Raw genomic sequence first — 17,389 nt, forward strand, 5'->3', positions numbered from 1 at the left:
AAAACTTTTAAGCTAGTCTATCGTTCACAGGCACATCAACGGATCTAAACATAAAATGTAGTCCGTAGTGCCATATATTATGTGACAATACTATTCTCGTCGACGACACATCTGCTTTTACTACATATACAGCTATTGTAGAGTTGATGAGAAACAATTGAAAATTCATACTTATTCTCATCGTCTCTCAATATATGTTGTTTTAGACTTTTCATTTTGTCTCAAAATAGATGACTCATGCATAATTAAAATCAAAATATAATGAATTATGATGTATTTTTCACTTTACTTTATTCAAGGTGTCAATATCTTAAAAAACACATATATTGAGAGGCGAAGAGAATATTATTTATCATGTCACATGATTTTCCTTTTATTTTTTATTTTATTTTTTATGATAACATGATTTTCCTTCTGAACTTTCTTCCCTTTTAAATTCTCAAATTTCCTTGATGCTTCCATTCCTTTAAACTTATATAACATCCCACATGGGCAATAAAATAAAATCGCCCTAAATTTGTAGGTCAGTGACTGTAAGTACATTCCAAGTCATTCTCGGACAAATTATTTTAAAAAAAATATAAATCTTTTTGACAGCTCCACCACAGATTAGCTTTGAAAGATTCTTTAATTTTATGAGATGGGGAAGAAGACAAGACCATTGACTTTCTATTTGTAATATTGCCAGTCAATAAGTCAACTGTCTTGAAAAAGACTTCACTGGTTGGCATCTTATTTACTAATTCTCTCCGTCCTCAATTAAATTATGCCTAAATTATAATAAAATTATGATAATTAATTAAGGATGAAGGTAGTATCTAGACAACGGTTTTTTTTCCTTCTAAGATTCCCTCATTAAGAACATTTTTATGTAAATTTCGTAGATCATAACCATATACTTGATTAATAGTATAGTTATAGTATTATTGATATGTTTGTATCAATTACGAACTAACATTAATTATGTATAAATTTTATGTTAAAAAATAAAGTGGCATGCAGAGTTGATGCATAATATTATTAGAGCACACAACTATTTATCTGAATTATATATGGATCAACATGAATATAATTATTCTGAATAATGTATATTGAATCAAATTCTGAATAATGTATATGGGATACACAAATAAAATAGGACTCCATTTCTGAATATGTAAACGTACCCTTGTCTTAATTAACCTGCTGGCAGCTTTGATTTCGTTCCTCTTCAATATTCATTGTAATTCGTCCCGGTAGCTAAATTATGGATGATGTTGCTCGATAATATCTATGATTTTCTACCTAACTAGTTTGAGAGCTAGTACGTTTCATCCGAGAATTATCGAACCAGGACATAATTTAGCTCGACCATGTTTAATTCTTCAATCAATAATAATTCAGCCCATTCTTGACAAACAGAAGAATATATGCATGGTATATAAAAAATTTATTAGAAATGGTGTTCCCCTCCCTAGCTATTAACCATATATAAAAATCAGTTTCTTAACTTTCTCTCATAAAAATTGAAATAATTAACCTTCTAAGATATTGAGCCATGCTCCTAAACTCTCTCTAGCACTATTTTCTGGTTCTACTGATCATTTCTTTGTTTTCCTTCTCAAATGCTGCACCTGATCAACGAAACGTCGAGACGAAAGCTCTCCTCCAATGGAAGACAAGCCTCCATAGCCAAAGTCAACTTCTTCTTTCTCCATGGGATCAAAGCACAAACTCGAGCTCTAATAATATTAGTCCTTGCAATTGGTTTGGTATCGGCTGCAATGAGTTTGGAAGTGTTACAAAGATTGACCTAACCTCACTCCATTTGAAAGGTACACTTGACCAATTCAATTTCTCTTCGTTTCTTAACCTATCTTCATTCGATCTTCGCAATAATTCGTTGTCAGGAAATATTCCTAATGAAATCAGTAACCTAACACGGATAGAATTTATTAATCTGGGTTTTAATCAGTTTGTTGGTCAAATTCCTAATGAAGTAGGAAATTTGGGTTCATTAAAGTTCTTGAGTTTCTCCAATAACTTTCTTAAAGGTTCCATCCCCAAGAATTTCGGTCGATTTCCTTGTCTCTCTGTCTTGAACCTAGCCAACAATCAGTTGACAGGACAAATCCTATCTGGAATTGGGAATTTGTCATCTCTAAATGAGCTTCGGCTGAATCTAAATAACTTGACTGGTTCAATTCCTGCTTCTTTAGGAAACCTGACAAGCCTAAGCGTGTGTATCGCTGTATGGAAACCACTTATCTGGCCACTTGCCTCAGGAAATCAATAAGCTTACCAATTTGACATTGTTTTTCTTGTCAAACAATACCATTTTGGGGTTTTACCGGAAATTCTGTGCCATGGTGGAATACTTCAGGATTTCTGTGCGAGTAATAATCGGTTTACAGGGACAGTCCCTAAAGCATTGAAAAATTGCACCAGCTTGACCAGACTTCGCCTTGATCGGAACAAACTTGTCGGAAATATATCAGAAGATTTTGGTGTATACCCGAATCTCGATTACATTGATTTAAGTTACAACAATTTTCGTGGGGAGATTTCACTGAAATGGGGTTAATGTCAGGTTTTAACAAGCTTGAAAATTTCTAACAATAAGGTAACTGGGGTTATACCTGAAGAGATTGGAGATTCGCCGCTTTTACATTTTCTTGATTTCTCTTCAAATAATCTTGTCGGTGAGATTCCTAGCCAATTGGGAAAGTTGAAATCATTGTTCAATCTAACTTTGAGCAATAACAAACAGTCAGGAAATATTCCTATTGAAATTGGGATGTTGCCTGAATTCTCATATCTTAATTTAGGTGGAAACAATTTGACTGGCGAAATTCCTAGGAAACTAGGGGAGTGCTCGAAAATGTTGTTCTTGAATTTGAGCAGGAATAGTTTGATCGGAAATATACCAGACGAAATCGGGAACTTGGAATCTCTACAACTTCTGCTAGATCTTAGCCGAAACTCACTTTCCGGGGAAATTCCATGGCAAGTCGGAAACTTGGTCAGGTTAGAAGCATTAGACATTTCACACAATAATCTTCAAGGTTTTCTGCCTTCATCTTTTGATCGAATGCAAAGTCTAATGCTGGTTGATGTATCAGGTAATCAATTTTACCCCCTATTTAAAAAATAGTAGTAATAAATAATCAGCTAGGATTTTATTTATTTATTTATTTTACAAATTAGTATAAATTTTAACAAAATTTTCCTATTTCACACCCAAATTAATGTTTCCAATGCAGATAATCAATTGGAGGGGCCAATTCCAGACAACGCAGCCTTTCTCGATGCCCCTTTCGAGGCTTTAGCATATAACAAGGGCTTATGTGGTGACCACATTGGTCTGAAACCTTGTCCTTCTGCTTCAAAATCCAACAACAACCGCAGCGAGCATTTAGTTCTTCTGATTGTAATTGCTATCTCCGGTATTGCATTCCTAAGTACCATAATTGTAGTAATTCTATGCATCTTGCGAAGAGAAAGGAGGCGAAAGGAGAAAACCCATTTGGTAGAATCGCAAAGATCGAATTCCTACACAATCTGGAGCGACCAACATCCTGAAAACTTGTTTGCCGTTTGGAGCTACGATGGAAAATTAGTTTACGAATACATCAAAGACGCAACTGAGGATTTTGACAGTAAGTATTGCATTGGAGTTGGTGGACATGGAAGTGTTTACAAAGCAGAGTTGTCAACAGGTCAGTACTACTAATTTACACAATAAAGATATTCGGATTGCATAATTTATTATCGAATCGAATTTTGACATGTATCTATTTATTTTGACAAGTCAAAACTCGAATCGACAAAAAAAATTGTAATCGGAACATCTCAAGTTTGTTATTGTAATTGTATATAAATATAAGATATCATTCTTTTATACGATCAATTTACATAGTTTATTATTGGACGTCTAACGGGCAGACCCTCTGACTAGTTAAACTAATTTTCATTCCTCCAGGTCAGGTTGTTGCCGTGAAGAAGCTTCATTCACAACATGAAACAGATCTAGCATTTGAGAGTGAGATACGACATCGAAATGTGGTGAAGCTATAGGGATACTGTCGCCGTTTACAACAATCGTTTCTCATTTACGAATTCCTAGAGAGAGGGAGCTTGGCGAATATCCTGAGGGGAGACGACAAAGAACAAGCACGAGAATTGGATTGGATTAGAAGGATTAATATCGTGAAAGGAGTCGCTAATGCATTGTATTACATGCATCATGATTGTACGCCAAGTATAATTCATAGAGACATTTCGTCGAAGTTGGATAAAAACTATGAAGCTCACGTTTCTGATTTTGGGACGGCTAGGAATTTCGATGTTGATTCTTCTAATTGGACCGGTCTTGCAGGAACATATGGATATATCGCTCCAGGTAATTTCAATTTCATTCTCCTGATTAATTCGTTTCGGTTTAATTTTGAGCCGATTTTAATGGGTTCATCTTGGAATCAAAACCGGCAATTCAGAAACGAGAGTTGTCTTAAATGGGTTCGGTATTATTTCAGACCAGATTGACATTTGATTGAGCCGATTCAAATGGGTTCATCTTGGAATCAACCCTTGAACCAAATTACTAGTCCAGTTTGCCTTAAAAACAGGCGGTTCGCCTCTTAAAACTCACCAATTGAACTTAAACCAATTTTATAATTATCTGAAATCGCACCGAATCGAATCAATTCCAGTTCGGTTTTCTGTTCGAAGTCGACAATTATTTCAAGGTTATAACTTTTGTGTTCATTCCATTCATGCAGAACTTGCTTACACAATGAAGATAACCCAGAAATGCGATGTATACAGTTTTGGAGTAGTGACATTCGAAGTGATGGTGGGCCATCATCCAATAGAACTAATGCCTTCTCTTTCGGATTCGTCGCCATTGTACTTGTCGACAATTGACATAGTTTAACTTGACCATTTATAATTTGGTTAATAAAATATCCAATTTATCAAAATAAAATAATGTTACATGTGATGTGAATGAGAAAACTGAACTATATCAGGTCAATTTAGACAATTTAAAGTTTGGAGAGTCAATTAAGTACGTTTGAAGCTTAGGGAGCCAAATGTCAAAACGACTAAACCTTGAGTATCTACATGCATATTCAACTCCATCTTTCTGCTTTGGTTCGATTTCTTCATTTCACTCTCATTCGTGTCTGGTTTTCGTTCTTCAACCTAATTTAATTTTCTCAATCGGCAGAGCAGATGATGATGACGCCATGGAGAAATCCTTCTCGCCTTCGTGTCTCGTTTGCTCATTCATATGTAAGATCTTACTCTCGCTCTCGTTCCGATTCTCCTCCTGCAAATGTAGTTAGCCGACATTTTGTTAGGGAAAAGCTCACTAAAGGGTTTAACACTCTTGACGATGCTCTTACTTTGTTTGAATGTATGATTTCTATGCATCCTCCTCCGTACATCGGCCAATTCAATAAACTTTTGGGGGAAATTGCTAGAATGAAACATTATAAGTCTGCTATTTCTCTTTATGGGCGGATTACTATGTCTGGAATTTCACCTGATATTTTCATGTTGAGCATCTTAATTAACTGTTTTTGTCGCCTGGGTCGGGTCAGTTCTGGTTTGGCTGTCTTGGCAAAGATCCTGAAACTTGGGGTTCACCCTACTGTCGTCACCTTCAGTACTTTGATTAATGGAATGTGCTTAGAGGGCAAAGTGACTGAAGCAGCAAGATTGTTTGATGACATGGTCAAGGAAGGTCATGAGCCCAACTTAATTACTTTCACCACAATGATTAATGGTTTGTGTCAAGAAGGAAATATTGACGTGGCTATGAAACTGTTCCGAGAGACAACTAAGAGGGGATTAGAGCCTAATGTTATAACATTCAACACGTTGATAAATGGACTGTGCAAAAAGGGTGATGTATCTGAAGCTATTACAGTGTTCGATGATATGCTCAAGAGGGGTTGCACACCTGATTTAATTACATACAACACAATCGTAAATGGTTTGTGCAAAACAGGCGATGTGGAGAAGGCTATTCAATTGTTACAGAAAATGTTTGAAGGAGGTGTGGAGCCTGATGTAGTGGCATATAGCAATGTTATCGATGGTTTGTGTAAGAATAAGCAAGTGCAGGAAGCATTTGATCTCTTTGATGAAATGAAGAGCAAAGGCATTACACCTACGGTGGTTACGTATAGCTCTTTAATTGATGGAATGTGTAAATTAGGTGCATGGGATGAAGTTAAACAGCTATGGAGGGAGATGGTTGCTCGAAATATACAGCCAAGCACCCATTCATTTAACATAATGGTCGATGCTCATTGTAAAGAAGGGCTTGTTTCAGAGGCCAAGGCAATTGTCGAAATGATGATTGATCAGGGTCAATGGCCCGATACGGTAACTTTTAATACATTGATCGATGGGCATTGCTTACGTGGTCAAATGCACGAAGCCCAAAAGTTGTTCCGCTGTATGGACTCGCAAGGCGTTTCTCCTGACGTTAGAACTTATAACATCTTGATAAATGGGTATTGCAAATCTAAAATGATAGATGAAGCAATAAAACTTTATGACGAAATGTCTAAAGTAAGGTTATTTCCCGATTCTGTCACTTTCAACACTCTTCTTGATGGGTTGTTTCGAGCAAGGAAAGTTGCAGAAGCAAAACAACTTTTCAACAAGATGTCTGCTTCCGGTCAACCTCCAGATATGGTCACTTGTGGGACTTTGTTAGATGGTTTGGTAGACAATGGGCATCTTGAAGAGGCAGTGGGCTTGTTTAAACTAATGCAAGACAATGGTTTATCTCCTGGCATTGAATGCTTTAATATTATCATGGAAGGTTTGTGCAAATCTGGTCAGCTGAAAGCTGCAAGAGATATGTTTTTTAGTCTCAAATCGGAAGGGCTACATCCCGATGTGCATTCATATACTATTTTGATACAAGGGCTAGTTAAGGAAAGACTTTTGGATGAAGCATGCAATTTGTTTAAGGAAATGGAGGATGCTGGCTGCTGTGCGGATAGTTGCTGTTATAACATAATCATCCGAGGATGTATTACAAACGATGATATTGTGAATGCAATGGAACTTCTTCGAGAAGCTTGTGATAAGGGATTTTCTGCAGATTACGCCACAGCAAATTTGATAGTGAATCTGTTATCTGATCGTGGTTTAGATGAAAAGAGCAAACAAGCAGGTACGTTTATAATGAACTTTTTCATTCTGTAGAAATTATGAAATTGTTAGATAATTTTTTGCTACTTCTGAGTTTACATTATCCTTTTGTTTGTTTTGACAGTCCATTCTGCGTTGGGTCTGGTGAAGAAGCAATAGTGCATAATTTTTGTTTGAGGCTTCGATTATTCTAGCATCAGCTTTTGCTCATCTTTTCAGGTGTGATTCTGTTTTATGTTTATGGTCCTTTCGAACGAATCATTTTTTTCCCCAGTGAGTTTATGTAGAGGTAGACTAGTTTAACACGAGACGTTTCTAGTAACACTGAAACTTATCCTCTGATACATGTTGACAGTAAATGTATTACTACTCTATCGGTAAAATGTTTAGTTTTTATTTCTGTTTTGGCATTTATTCTCTTATACATGTTGTCGGTGTCTCCCATTTGATCGGGTTCATGTTTGTGGAAACTCAGTCCCTAACAAGTCGTCCACCAAAACGATCTGTTCTATGGCACATTGTTCTGTGCTGATTTTTAAAGAACGGAAATTTGGCGTGCCTTGCCGATGTAGAGTTTTCAGTGCTAAGTCAATGGTCACATCATCTGAAATGCTTTCCTGACGAACACTAGCTAGGAAACAACTAATGAAAAGGGCATTGGCATATTTCATTGAAAACACAATGTTGGGGTAAACGAAAAGTTCAAATATCAACCTCAGTGAATTTTTTACGATTTTACTGTCAGATTACAATAGGACAAGTCGATTTTGTTAGGATTTTGCTGCAGCAGCATTCGATTTGAGCAAGTAATTTCGAATGCTTTTAGACCAGACAGGCATTTGATTGAGCCGATTTAAATGGGTTTATCTTGGAATTAACCCTTGAACCAAATTACTGGTCCCGTTCAACTCATAAACACACCAATTAGTCTTATAACTTGTTTTGTGCCTGTTTTAGGGCCAAAACCAAATTTATAATTATCTGAAATCGAACTGAACCTTTCGAAGTTGACATTTATTTCCATGTTATAACTTTTGTTTCATTCATTCATGAAGAACTTGCTTGCACAATGAAGATAACCCAGAAATGCGATGTATACAGTTTTGGAGTAGTGACGCTCGAGGTGATGATGGGACATCATCCAATAGGTCGACAGTGTCGAGCTTGACATCCCCTGGCTTACTGATTGATAAAGATTAAAGCTGTGGCTACTGCATTTAATTATTGCTCATTTTCTTTTGTTAAACGGGAGGGTAATAAGCTAGTCTATTGTCTAGCTAAATTTTATACCGGCTCTACCCGATTTTCTACTCGTTTTTCGCTTTGTGAGCTGCCTCTTGGTGTAACCGATATTGTCCGATCGGACGTTTCTATTGAATGAATGTATTATAAAAGAAATACTGTATTTTGCATCATCAAAGCTTTTGACATTATTAAAATTACTGGCAATGAGATTGGTTTTGTGATTTGGACCATATCTCGGTTATTGTACACGAGTCGTTCTCAAGAATGAAGGTACAATTACTAGCCATTAAAGATTCATATTCTAGCCATTGTAGTGATCATGCTAATTATAGACTTCATGACCCCGTTGCAGTAAAGAAGCAAAAGAGAGCTTTGAAAAAGTTATTTTCATTTCTCCTGAGAATTGTTGAATCTTATACTTACACATTTAACAAATGTCAATAACACTTCGTATAAGACATGCTTTTTACCCATTTCAAGAATGCGAGTCTTTACCACCAAGCGTTTGAATTATGGCTTCTAAGAGCTTAATTTCGTCATCACGCTTTGAAATTTCTTCTTGCTTTGCACGCAACTCTTCCATGTGCAGTTGAAACACTCCTGCAGAAAGAAAAACGAGATTTTGGAACCAATTAGATGTCGCTCATTAGTGAGCAAAAATCTAGGGATGCTGTAGTTGAAAAAAACAATCAGCTATCTACAAAACACCAAGCGACAGGAAACGAAATCCGAATCCAAAACATACAAGGATCCCAACTTAGTCCACTTCCCAAGTGGAAAATGAATGGAGTATATAGAGACGAGGAGGTCATTTTCAGAGTTTTTGTACTTTAACAGATATATATGATTGAATTTAAATACTTGTCGTGTTCTCCAGCTCTCTGGTAACTTCTTTTGCATTTAATTCAGCAGCCTTCTGTGCAGCCTCGGCTTGTCGTTTTTCAGCACGAGCACGAGCTGCAGCTGTGATGGCAGCGTCTAGCTCTCTTTCCAAAGTCTCGACCCTTTGTTCAAGAACCTAAACAAGAAAAAACCTAGAAATTTCAATTCCTCTGACTTTTAAGGTTTATTATTTCAAACAATACCAGCCATCAAAATAAAGTTATATAACACCTAAAATTATATCAGAACATATAAGCCATAGTCAAAAATTCAATTTTGGGTGAGTCAATATAAACCTGCTCTAAACAAAGACAAGCTCAAAACCCATCCAAATGAAAGTTGTGTAAAGTCACTCCTTGGAGCATGTTTCACATATACAATCATCTAACTAAACCTTCTGTAAAGACTCTCATCCCAATACTCGATTTCTTTAATTTAACCCGACCAAAAGAAAGTTTTGTAAAGTCGTTTTTCTTATTGTGGTCCAAGTGAATAAGCAATTTTAGTTGATGAAGTTATATTAGTACAAGAAAGGTTTTATCTAACAATCAGCCGGTGCTGCCAGAACTTTGAAAGAAAGAGTTCAACTTGTACACATTAGATGTCAACAATACCTGTTGAATTTGTATGACATAGAGAGCAGAAATGAAGAAGAAGAGAGCAGAGAAGAAAGCAGAAATGAAGAAGAAAGAAAGCAGAATGAATGAAGAAGAGAGCAGAATCACGTTGAAGGAGAGATAGAAAAGTGGACTTGTCAAGTGGGCTGTCTCACAATGGACCAAGCTCTTGTGTTTGGGCCCCTGTGATGTGGTGAAGCCCAACTAATCTAAATCATCACATCAGCCATGCTTTGCTTCAGCTTCATGTCACCGGAAACTCAGGCAGCTCAGGCCATTCCGGCCTGACTCCCCACCATACCACAATCTCCTCACCATACCACAATCTCTTCTTTTCCACTAATTTCAGTTGATTTAGATTTGATTAGATTAAGCTACTGTTTATTCCATAACTATTAGAATAGAATCCAATGTAAAATTCTATTATAAATAACTTGTACAAGCTTTGCATTCCTTAATATAAAAAAGGTTAATAGAAAACAGAGAGATCATCTCACCAGCTGTATGTTTATCAATATGGTACCAGAGCCATAAGAGATTTCTCTTTTGCATATTAACTTTCATTCACAATCAACATCAAAATTCACTTAACTCAAAACAAATTCTTCTCACTCAAATCTGTATGACCTCTCAAGAATGTCTATAGAATCATCTGCTCAAACTTTGGATCTTTCACCAACCTCGGACTACTATGTCCATGCCAACGAGAGTCCATCTCTTGTGTTGGTTTCTCCTCCTATGGATGGTAACAACTACCATTCTTGGGCTCGCTCCATGATAATGGCGCTGCGCTCGAAAATCAAATTCAAATTTGTGGATGGAAGTATCAAAAAACCAGCAGCCAATGATGAGAAATTCCCTCACTGGGATCGCTGCAACATCATGGTTTCATGCTGGCTAATGAACTCTGTCATCCCTTCAATCAAACTGAGCATTTCAAGGTTCGAACGGCTCAAGAAATGTGGAAAGACTTGCAATTAAGATTTGCAAGGGGAGATATCACAAGAATAGCAGATTTGCAGCAGGAAATATTCACTCTTTCACAAGGAGACTTGAATGTCACAGACTACTACACGAAAATGAAAACACTATGGGACGAGTATGAAGATTTAAGGCCAATTCCAGACTGTGTATGTGAAAAAGCGTGCAGCTGTGAGCTAAGGCCAATCATGGTCTCATACTATCAAGCAGACAAGGTTATAAGATTTCTGAAGGGACTAAATGGAGTGTATGCTCACTCAAGGTCTCAGATAATGATGATGGAGCCATTACCTTCACTGCAGAAAGTCTTCTCGACCATAGCACAGTTTGAGAGGCAAAATGTGCCTCTCTTCGAGCAGCCAATATCCAGTCTTGCCGCCTACTCTTCTGCAAAAACTCAAAACCAGCAAAGCAACAATCAGACACAGTTCAAGAAGGCACCAGATGGCAGGCCAATATGTGCTCATTGTGGAAAAATTGGTCACATTGCCGCAAAGTGTTACAGAAAAGTTGGTTTTCCGCCCAACTTTAAATTCACAAAGAATGGGTCTGTAAATGCTGCAGATGCTGTTCAAGAAGGAAACAATGAAAAGACCACAATCTCCATCTCACAAGAGGAGTATGATAACCTGAAAAAGCAAGCTCAGATTTCACAAATCCAGACATCCTCCAATAACATGGCAAGTACCTCACAAGCTTTCAATGGTAAGCTGAATGTTCTCACTTCTCAAAAATCTGTTTTTTGGCTATTGGATACAGGAGCTATTGATCACATTTGTTGTTCCAAAAATTCATTCAAATTTTTAAAACCTGTCTCAAATCATAAAATTCAGCTGCCAAACAAAGAGTTTATACCAGTAACACACATAGGAACCATAGTCTTAACACCAGAAATCACACTTCAGAATGTTTTATATGCTCCTGTTTTTGCTTTCAACTTGATTTCTGCAAATAGGTTAACACATGATTCTAATTGTGTAATAATGGTATACCCTAAAAAGTGTCTTGTGCAGGATTTGAAATCAATGAGGATGATTGGATCAGCTGATGAAAGGCAGAGATTATATTACATGAACTTGACAGAGTCTTTTGGAAATCATGATAGCTTTTCTAGTAAAAAATCTTCCTCTGTCAATGTAGTGTCTAATGAAATTAAGAAAACTTTTGATGTGTGGCATTTTAGACTAGGACATCCGTCTAATGCCAGATTACCTTCCTTTAAGCAAATCAATGAAAAGATAAATTTCAATCATGATCATGTGTGTGAGATATGTCATTTTGCTAAACAAAGGAAGTTATCATTTCCTATCAGTCAATCTTTTGTCAAGGAGTCTTTTGATTTAATCCACATGGATATATGGGGACCGGTTGCATCTTCCATACATGGATACAGATATTTTTTGACTATTGTTGATGATTTTAGTAGACACACTTGGATATACTTGATGAAACAAAAATCAGAAACAAAAACATTGATTTCACAGTTTTATAAAATGATTCAAATCCATTTCAAGAAAAACATCAAAACCATCAGAAGTGATAATGGTCAGGAATTTAAAAATTGTGAATTCTATGCATCAAATGGGATTTTACATCAAACTTCTTGTGTTGAGACCCCTGAACAAAATGGGAAAGTTGAGCGAAAGCATCAACACATTTTAAATATCGGAAGAGCTCTACTATTTCAAAGTAAATTACCTTTGAAATTTTGGAGCTTTGCCATTTCACATGCAGTTCATCTAATAAACAGAACTCCCACTCCTCTTTTGAAAGATAAAACTCCTTTTGAGCTTTTGCACAACAAAATACCTGACTTGTCACATCTGAAGGTTTTCGGTTGTTTGTGTTTTACATCAACTTTACACAGAAATAAAACCAAATTCACTCCAAGATCATCTAAGTGTGTATTGCTAGGTCATCAATCAGGAACAAAGGGATACAAGGTTCTAAAATTTAGACAATCATAGTATTCAGGTCAGCATGCATACCATTTTCTACGAGCATATTTTTCCATATAATGGACCTCACATGGATCTAGATAACATAGTCTTACCTTTTCCTTCAGTAGAGTCCAGTGAGTCTTATGAAGATGACTTAGAAAATATTGATGCTGATTTCTTGTCATCCTTAGGACCTCCAACTAAGATTTTACCTGAGCCCTTAGAAAACACAGAATGCATAGAGCCTGGTAGAAAATGAAAATGAACAACCACAAGTTAGGAGATCGACCAGGACCAGATTCACACCTAGACTTTTGCAGGAATATCATTGTAATCTAATCAAAGCTTTGTCTCAGCAAGATCATCTTTCAGTCCTCAAGGATTCCAAATCCATCTCAATCACAGGTAGTCCTCATCCTATTCTCAATCATTTTTCTCATTCTAAAATGTCTCGTAACCATCTAGCTTTTACACTCAAAATTTGTTGTGAAAAAGAGCCATACACATACAATCTAGCAATGGAAAGTGAGAATTGGCAGAATGCCATTGAAAGCGAATTGAGGGCTTTATCTGACAATGGAACATGGGAAATATCTGACTTGCCTAAAGGTAAACATGCTATCGATTGTAAATGGGTTTTCAAGCTTAAACACAAATCAGACGGATCAATAGAGACACAAAGCACGTCTAGTGGCAAAGGGCTATACTCAAAAGGAGGGGTTGGACTATTATGAGACTTTTTCGCCAGTGGCGAAATTCACTACAATTCGTGTACTACTCACCATTGCTGCAGCAAAGAATTGGCATCTTGCCCAACTCGACATCAATAACGCTTTTCTTCATGGTGATCTAGACGAAGAAGTATATATGAAGCCTCCTCCTGGATCCAACATCCCACTTGGAAAAGTGTGTAGGCTAATTAAATCCCTTTATGGGTTAAAGCAAGCCAGTAGACAATGGAATTCCAAATTGACCCACTCATTAATAGATTTTGGCTACACACAATCAAGTTCTGATTATTCTCTCTTCATCAGAACTACAGGTCAATCCTTTACTGCTGTTTTGGTCTATGTAGATGATTTAATTATAGCTGGAAATGATGATCAATTTATTGTTGAGACAAAGGAATTTCTACACCAGACATTCAGCATAAAAGATTTGGGAGTCCTAAAATATTTTCTAGGATTTGAAATTTCAAGATCCCAAACAGGGGATACACATGTGCCAAAGAAAGTATGCATTAGAGCTACTTACTGAGTTTGGATTTTTGGGTTGCAAGGCATCTCCCACGCCTATGTTGCATTCACTGGAATTCCCGGAAAATTCTCCACCACTGGAGGATCCTTCTGTTTATCGAACATTGATCGGCAAGCTATTATACCTGACACACACAAGACCGGATATTTCTCAATCTACTCAATTTTTATCACAATTCCTGTCAAATCCAACTCAGGCACATTTACAAGCAGGAAACAGAGTTTTGCGTTACCTGAAGAAATGCACCGGACAAGGTCTTTTCTTCCCTGTCAACAACGAACTCCGTCTCAAATCATACTCTGACGCAGACTGGGCAAAGTGCCCGGAAACTAGAAAATCCGTCACCGGATTTTGCGTCTTCCTCGGCGAAGCTCTTATTTCCTGGAAATCAAAAAAGCAATCAACAGTTTCTAAATCATCAGCAGAGGCTGAATATCGCGCCATGGCGATGACAACCTGTGAGCTGCAGTGGCTCCGCTTCTTATTGCAAGAATTCCACATCAGTCATCCTCACGCCGCAATTATGTTTTGTGACAATCAATCGGCGATGCATATTGCCCGCAATGCAGTATTCCATGAGCAGACAAAACACATCGAGATTGATTGCCACATCGTCAGGAATCAAGTAAGGGCTGGATCAATTCACCTAAAACCTATCTCGTCGTCACTACAAATCGCTGATTTCTTTACGAAAGCTCAGCGTGGACCGGCGTTTAGGTTTTTCATGTCCAAGCTCGGCCTTGTGGACGAATCCACGAATCCGGCTTGCAGGGGGTGTTGAATTTGTATGACATAGAGAGCAGAAATGAAGAAGAAGAGAGCAGAGAAGAAAGCAGAAATGAAGAAGAAAGAAAGCAGAATGAATGAAGAAGAAGAGAGCAGAATCACGTTGAAGGAGAGATAGAAAAGTGGGCTTGTCAAGTGGGCTGTCTCACAATGGACCAAGCTCTTGTGTTTGGGCCCCTGTGATGTGGTGAAGCCCAACTAATCTAAATCATCACATCAGCCATGCTTTGCTTCAGCTTCACGTCACCGGAAACTCAGGCAGCTCAGGCCATTCCGGCCTAACTCCCCACCATACCACAATCTCCTCACCATACCACAATCTCTTCTTTTCCACTAATTTCAGTTGATTTAGATTTGATTAGATTAAGCTACTGTTTATTCCATAACTATTAGAATAGAATCCAATGTAAAATTCTATTATAAATAACTTGTACAAGCTTTGCATTCCTTAATATAAAAAAAGGTTAATAGAAAACAGAGAGATCATCTCACCAGCTGTATGTTTATCAATAATACCCAAAGATTAACAGGGACAACAAAGGAATTCAAACATGAATACGATAAAGACGTATACAAATCAGAACTTTGAAGTAACAGATGTTCCTAATGGGTAAAATTTCCACAGAATACGTAAAAGGAACTAAAATACTAGAAAGCACTTTCAAAGCAATATCTCAAAATTTGCCTAACCAGAAACTTCTTTCTATTTGTGGTGAAGAGAAACTCCACATCAACTAGATTACCAAAAACACAGCTTTACATACCAAACACTTAATACAAATGAACTGACACTAAGCTAACAAATTGACAGATGCATAAATCTAGCAGACAAATATGCTCATAAAATAGAGATCTTTATAAGCTCAATCAACTCAGAAAAAAATTACATCTTCCTTTTTCCATGGCATAATAGACATCTACCAAACCTGTCTAACAGAGTATAATTAATTACTCGTGCAACAACAACAACAACAAAGCACAGTTCCGCCGTGTGAAGTCGGCTATATGAATCCTCAACTTTTACGCGCGCAAGGGGCTATAATTCATCATTCGTAGTAAAAAAAATGCCTTCAATTCAATAAATTTTACCAAAACAACTCGATTGCAGACTAAAATACACTAAATTGAATTCGAAAAAGTTGGTAAAAAAATTCGTAATTACGAACCTTGATGGTTCGAGCTTGATCGGAGCTGAGTGAAGCTTTAGAAAACGTTTCGTCGTCGACGAAAACAGCTTTCTTAAGAAGTAATTTCTGGAGAGAATCCAAATTGGAAGCCATCTCCGTAAGATTCCCAATAGCTCCTTTCCATCTCTCATCGGTTCCTTTCCCTTTCTCCTCCATCTTTGGTTTTTTCTTACTCCGATCGAGGACTGCTGAGGATACATTTTCATCAAAGAATGAAAAGTGTATTTGGTCCTTTTATTATGAGAGTGTACTTTGGAGGTGCTTAAAGAAAGTTTTTGGCTTATTTTGGTCCTGGAGGAGGACGACATTTGGTAGACAGACTTTCGGCCGTTTGGTGACTTTGGTCTACTTCTGGCCTAATCCTATTCTTTTTTTTTTTGAAGATGCCTAATCCTATTCCTATATCCATTAAAATACACTCGTATTTATTGGTGTAGAAACATTAAATTTCATGAAAAAAAAATAATGTCAATTTCTATCTCTTTTTGACATTATTTTCGGGTCGAAATTGAATCAAACCGAAACCAAAATTTTTACGATTTCGATTCTTATTTTTCAAAATAGTATATAGAATGAAATCGATTTGAAAACGTATAGAAGCCGAAATCGGAACTACCCATTTTAGAACTTTACTATTCTAATTTAATTCTATAAATTTAAGAATCGTGAACGGTCGATTTTGAACCTGACCGAATCGAACCGCAATCATGTCTACGGACTACATGTCGTCGTCAACCTTGTGAGATTATGAACTAGTGTATGACTATTATCCTTCGAAGTTCGAAATGAACAAATAAAGTTTAATTTTCTATTAAAATGTATGGATGTTTATGCTATTTTTAATTTTATAATTTCATGAAAGAAAAAAAATTATGTCAATTTCTATCTCTTTTGACATTATTTTCGGGTCCAAACCGAAACATTACGGTTTCGTTTCGATACTTATTTTTCATAAATATACGTGGAATCAAATCGAAAATTGATTGAAATTATATAGAATCGAAATGAAATCGAAACCATCCATTTTAGAAACTTTACAATTCCAATTAAATTTTATAAATTTAAGAACGAACCGTGAGCATCTCCATCGTAATACATGTCGTTGTCAACCTTGTCAGATTATGAACTAGTGCATGACTATTCTACTTCAAAGTTCGAAATGAACCTAGACTATTTATATAGCATAAATTACCTCATGATTATTGTGATGGGGCAAACTTAAAATTTTTACGTACTATATTATTCCTTTCGTCTATTAATATTTGTTTTTTAAATTTTCCTACGTATATTTAAAATAAAATATATTTAATTAATATTAATAAATATATATTTTTATTAA

At 36.6% G+C, this 17,389-nt stretch overlaps 2 protein-coding genes and 1 pseudogene across 2 annotated transcripts; 2 read left to right on the forward strand and 1 right to left on the reverse strand.

Annotated features, from left to right (window-relative positions):
* The window catches only part of LOC139884017 (uncharacterized), a 45,661-nt pseudogene that overhangs the window by 4,711 nt on the left and 23,561 nt on the right, over positions 1–17,389 (forward strand).
* LOC139884019 (uncharacterized) lies at positions 4,219–7,314 on the forward strand. Its single transcript, XM_071868102.1, has 3 exons — positions 4,219–4,381; positions 5,210–7,177; positions 7,280–7,314. Exons 1-3 carry the CDS (start codon positions 4,219–4,221, stop codon positions 7,312–7,314), a joined length of 2,166 nt encoding a protein of 721 aa, XP_071724203.1.
* LOC139884015 (uncharacterized) lies at positions 8,876–16,206 on the reverse strand. The gene is made up of 3 exons (XM_071868100.1): positions 16,030–16,206; positions 9,262–9,418; positions 8,876–9,000 (listed from the first exon to the last, which is right to left on the reverse strand). The coding sequence occupies exons 1-3, from the start codon at positions 16,204–16,206 to the stop codon at positions 8,876–8,878; spliced, it is 459 nt and encodes a 152-aa protein (XP_071724201.1).

This window comes from Rutidosis leptorrhynchoides, unplaced genomic scaffold (genome assembly GCF_046630445.1).
Source record: "Rutidosis leptorrhynchoides isolate AG116_Rl617_1_P2 unplaced genomic scaffold, CSIRO_AGI_Rlap_v1 contig491, whole genome shotgun sequence".
In the NCBI taxonomy this organism is placed as follows: domain Eukaryota; kingdom Viridiplantae; phylum Streptophyta; class Magnoliopsida; order Asterales; family Asteraceae; genus Rutidosis; species Rutidosis leptorrhynchoides.

Coding starts and splice junctions, on each gene's coding strand:
- LOC139884019 (XM_071868102.1), top strand. CDS start 4,219: ATGCATCATGATTGTACGCCAAGTATAATTCATAGAGACATTTCGTCG. Junction 4,382..5,209: donor ATATGGATATATCGCTCCAG/GTAATTTCAATT, acceptor CTCAATCGGCAG/AGCAGATGATGATGACGCCA. Junction 7,178..7,279: donor TGAAAAGAGCAAACAAGCAG/GTACGTTTATAA, acceptor TTGTTTTGACAG/TCCATTCTGCGTTGGGTCTG.
- LOC139884015 (XM_071868100.1), bottom strand. CDS start 16,206: ATGGAGGAGAAAGGGAAAGGAACCGATGAGAGATGGAAAGGAGCTATT. Junction 9,419..16,029: donor ATCAAGCTCGAACCATCAAG/GTTCGTAATTAC, acceptor TTTCTTGTTTAG/GTTCTTGAACAAAGGGTCGA. Junction 9,001..9,261: donor AGAGCTGGAGAACACGACAA/GTATTTAAATTC, acceptor TTCTTTCTGCAG/GAGTGTTTCAACTGCACATG.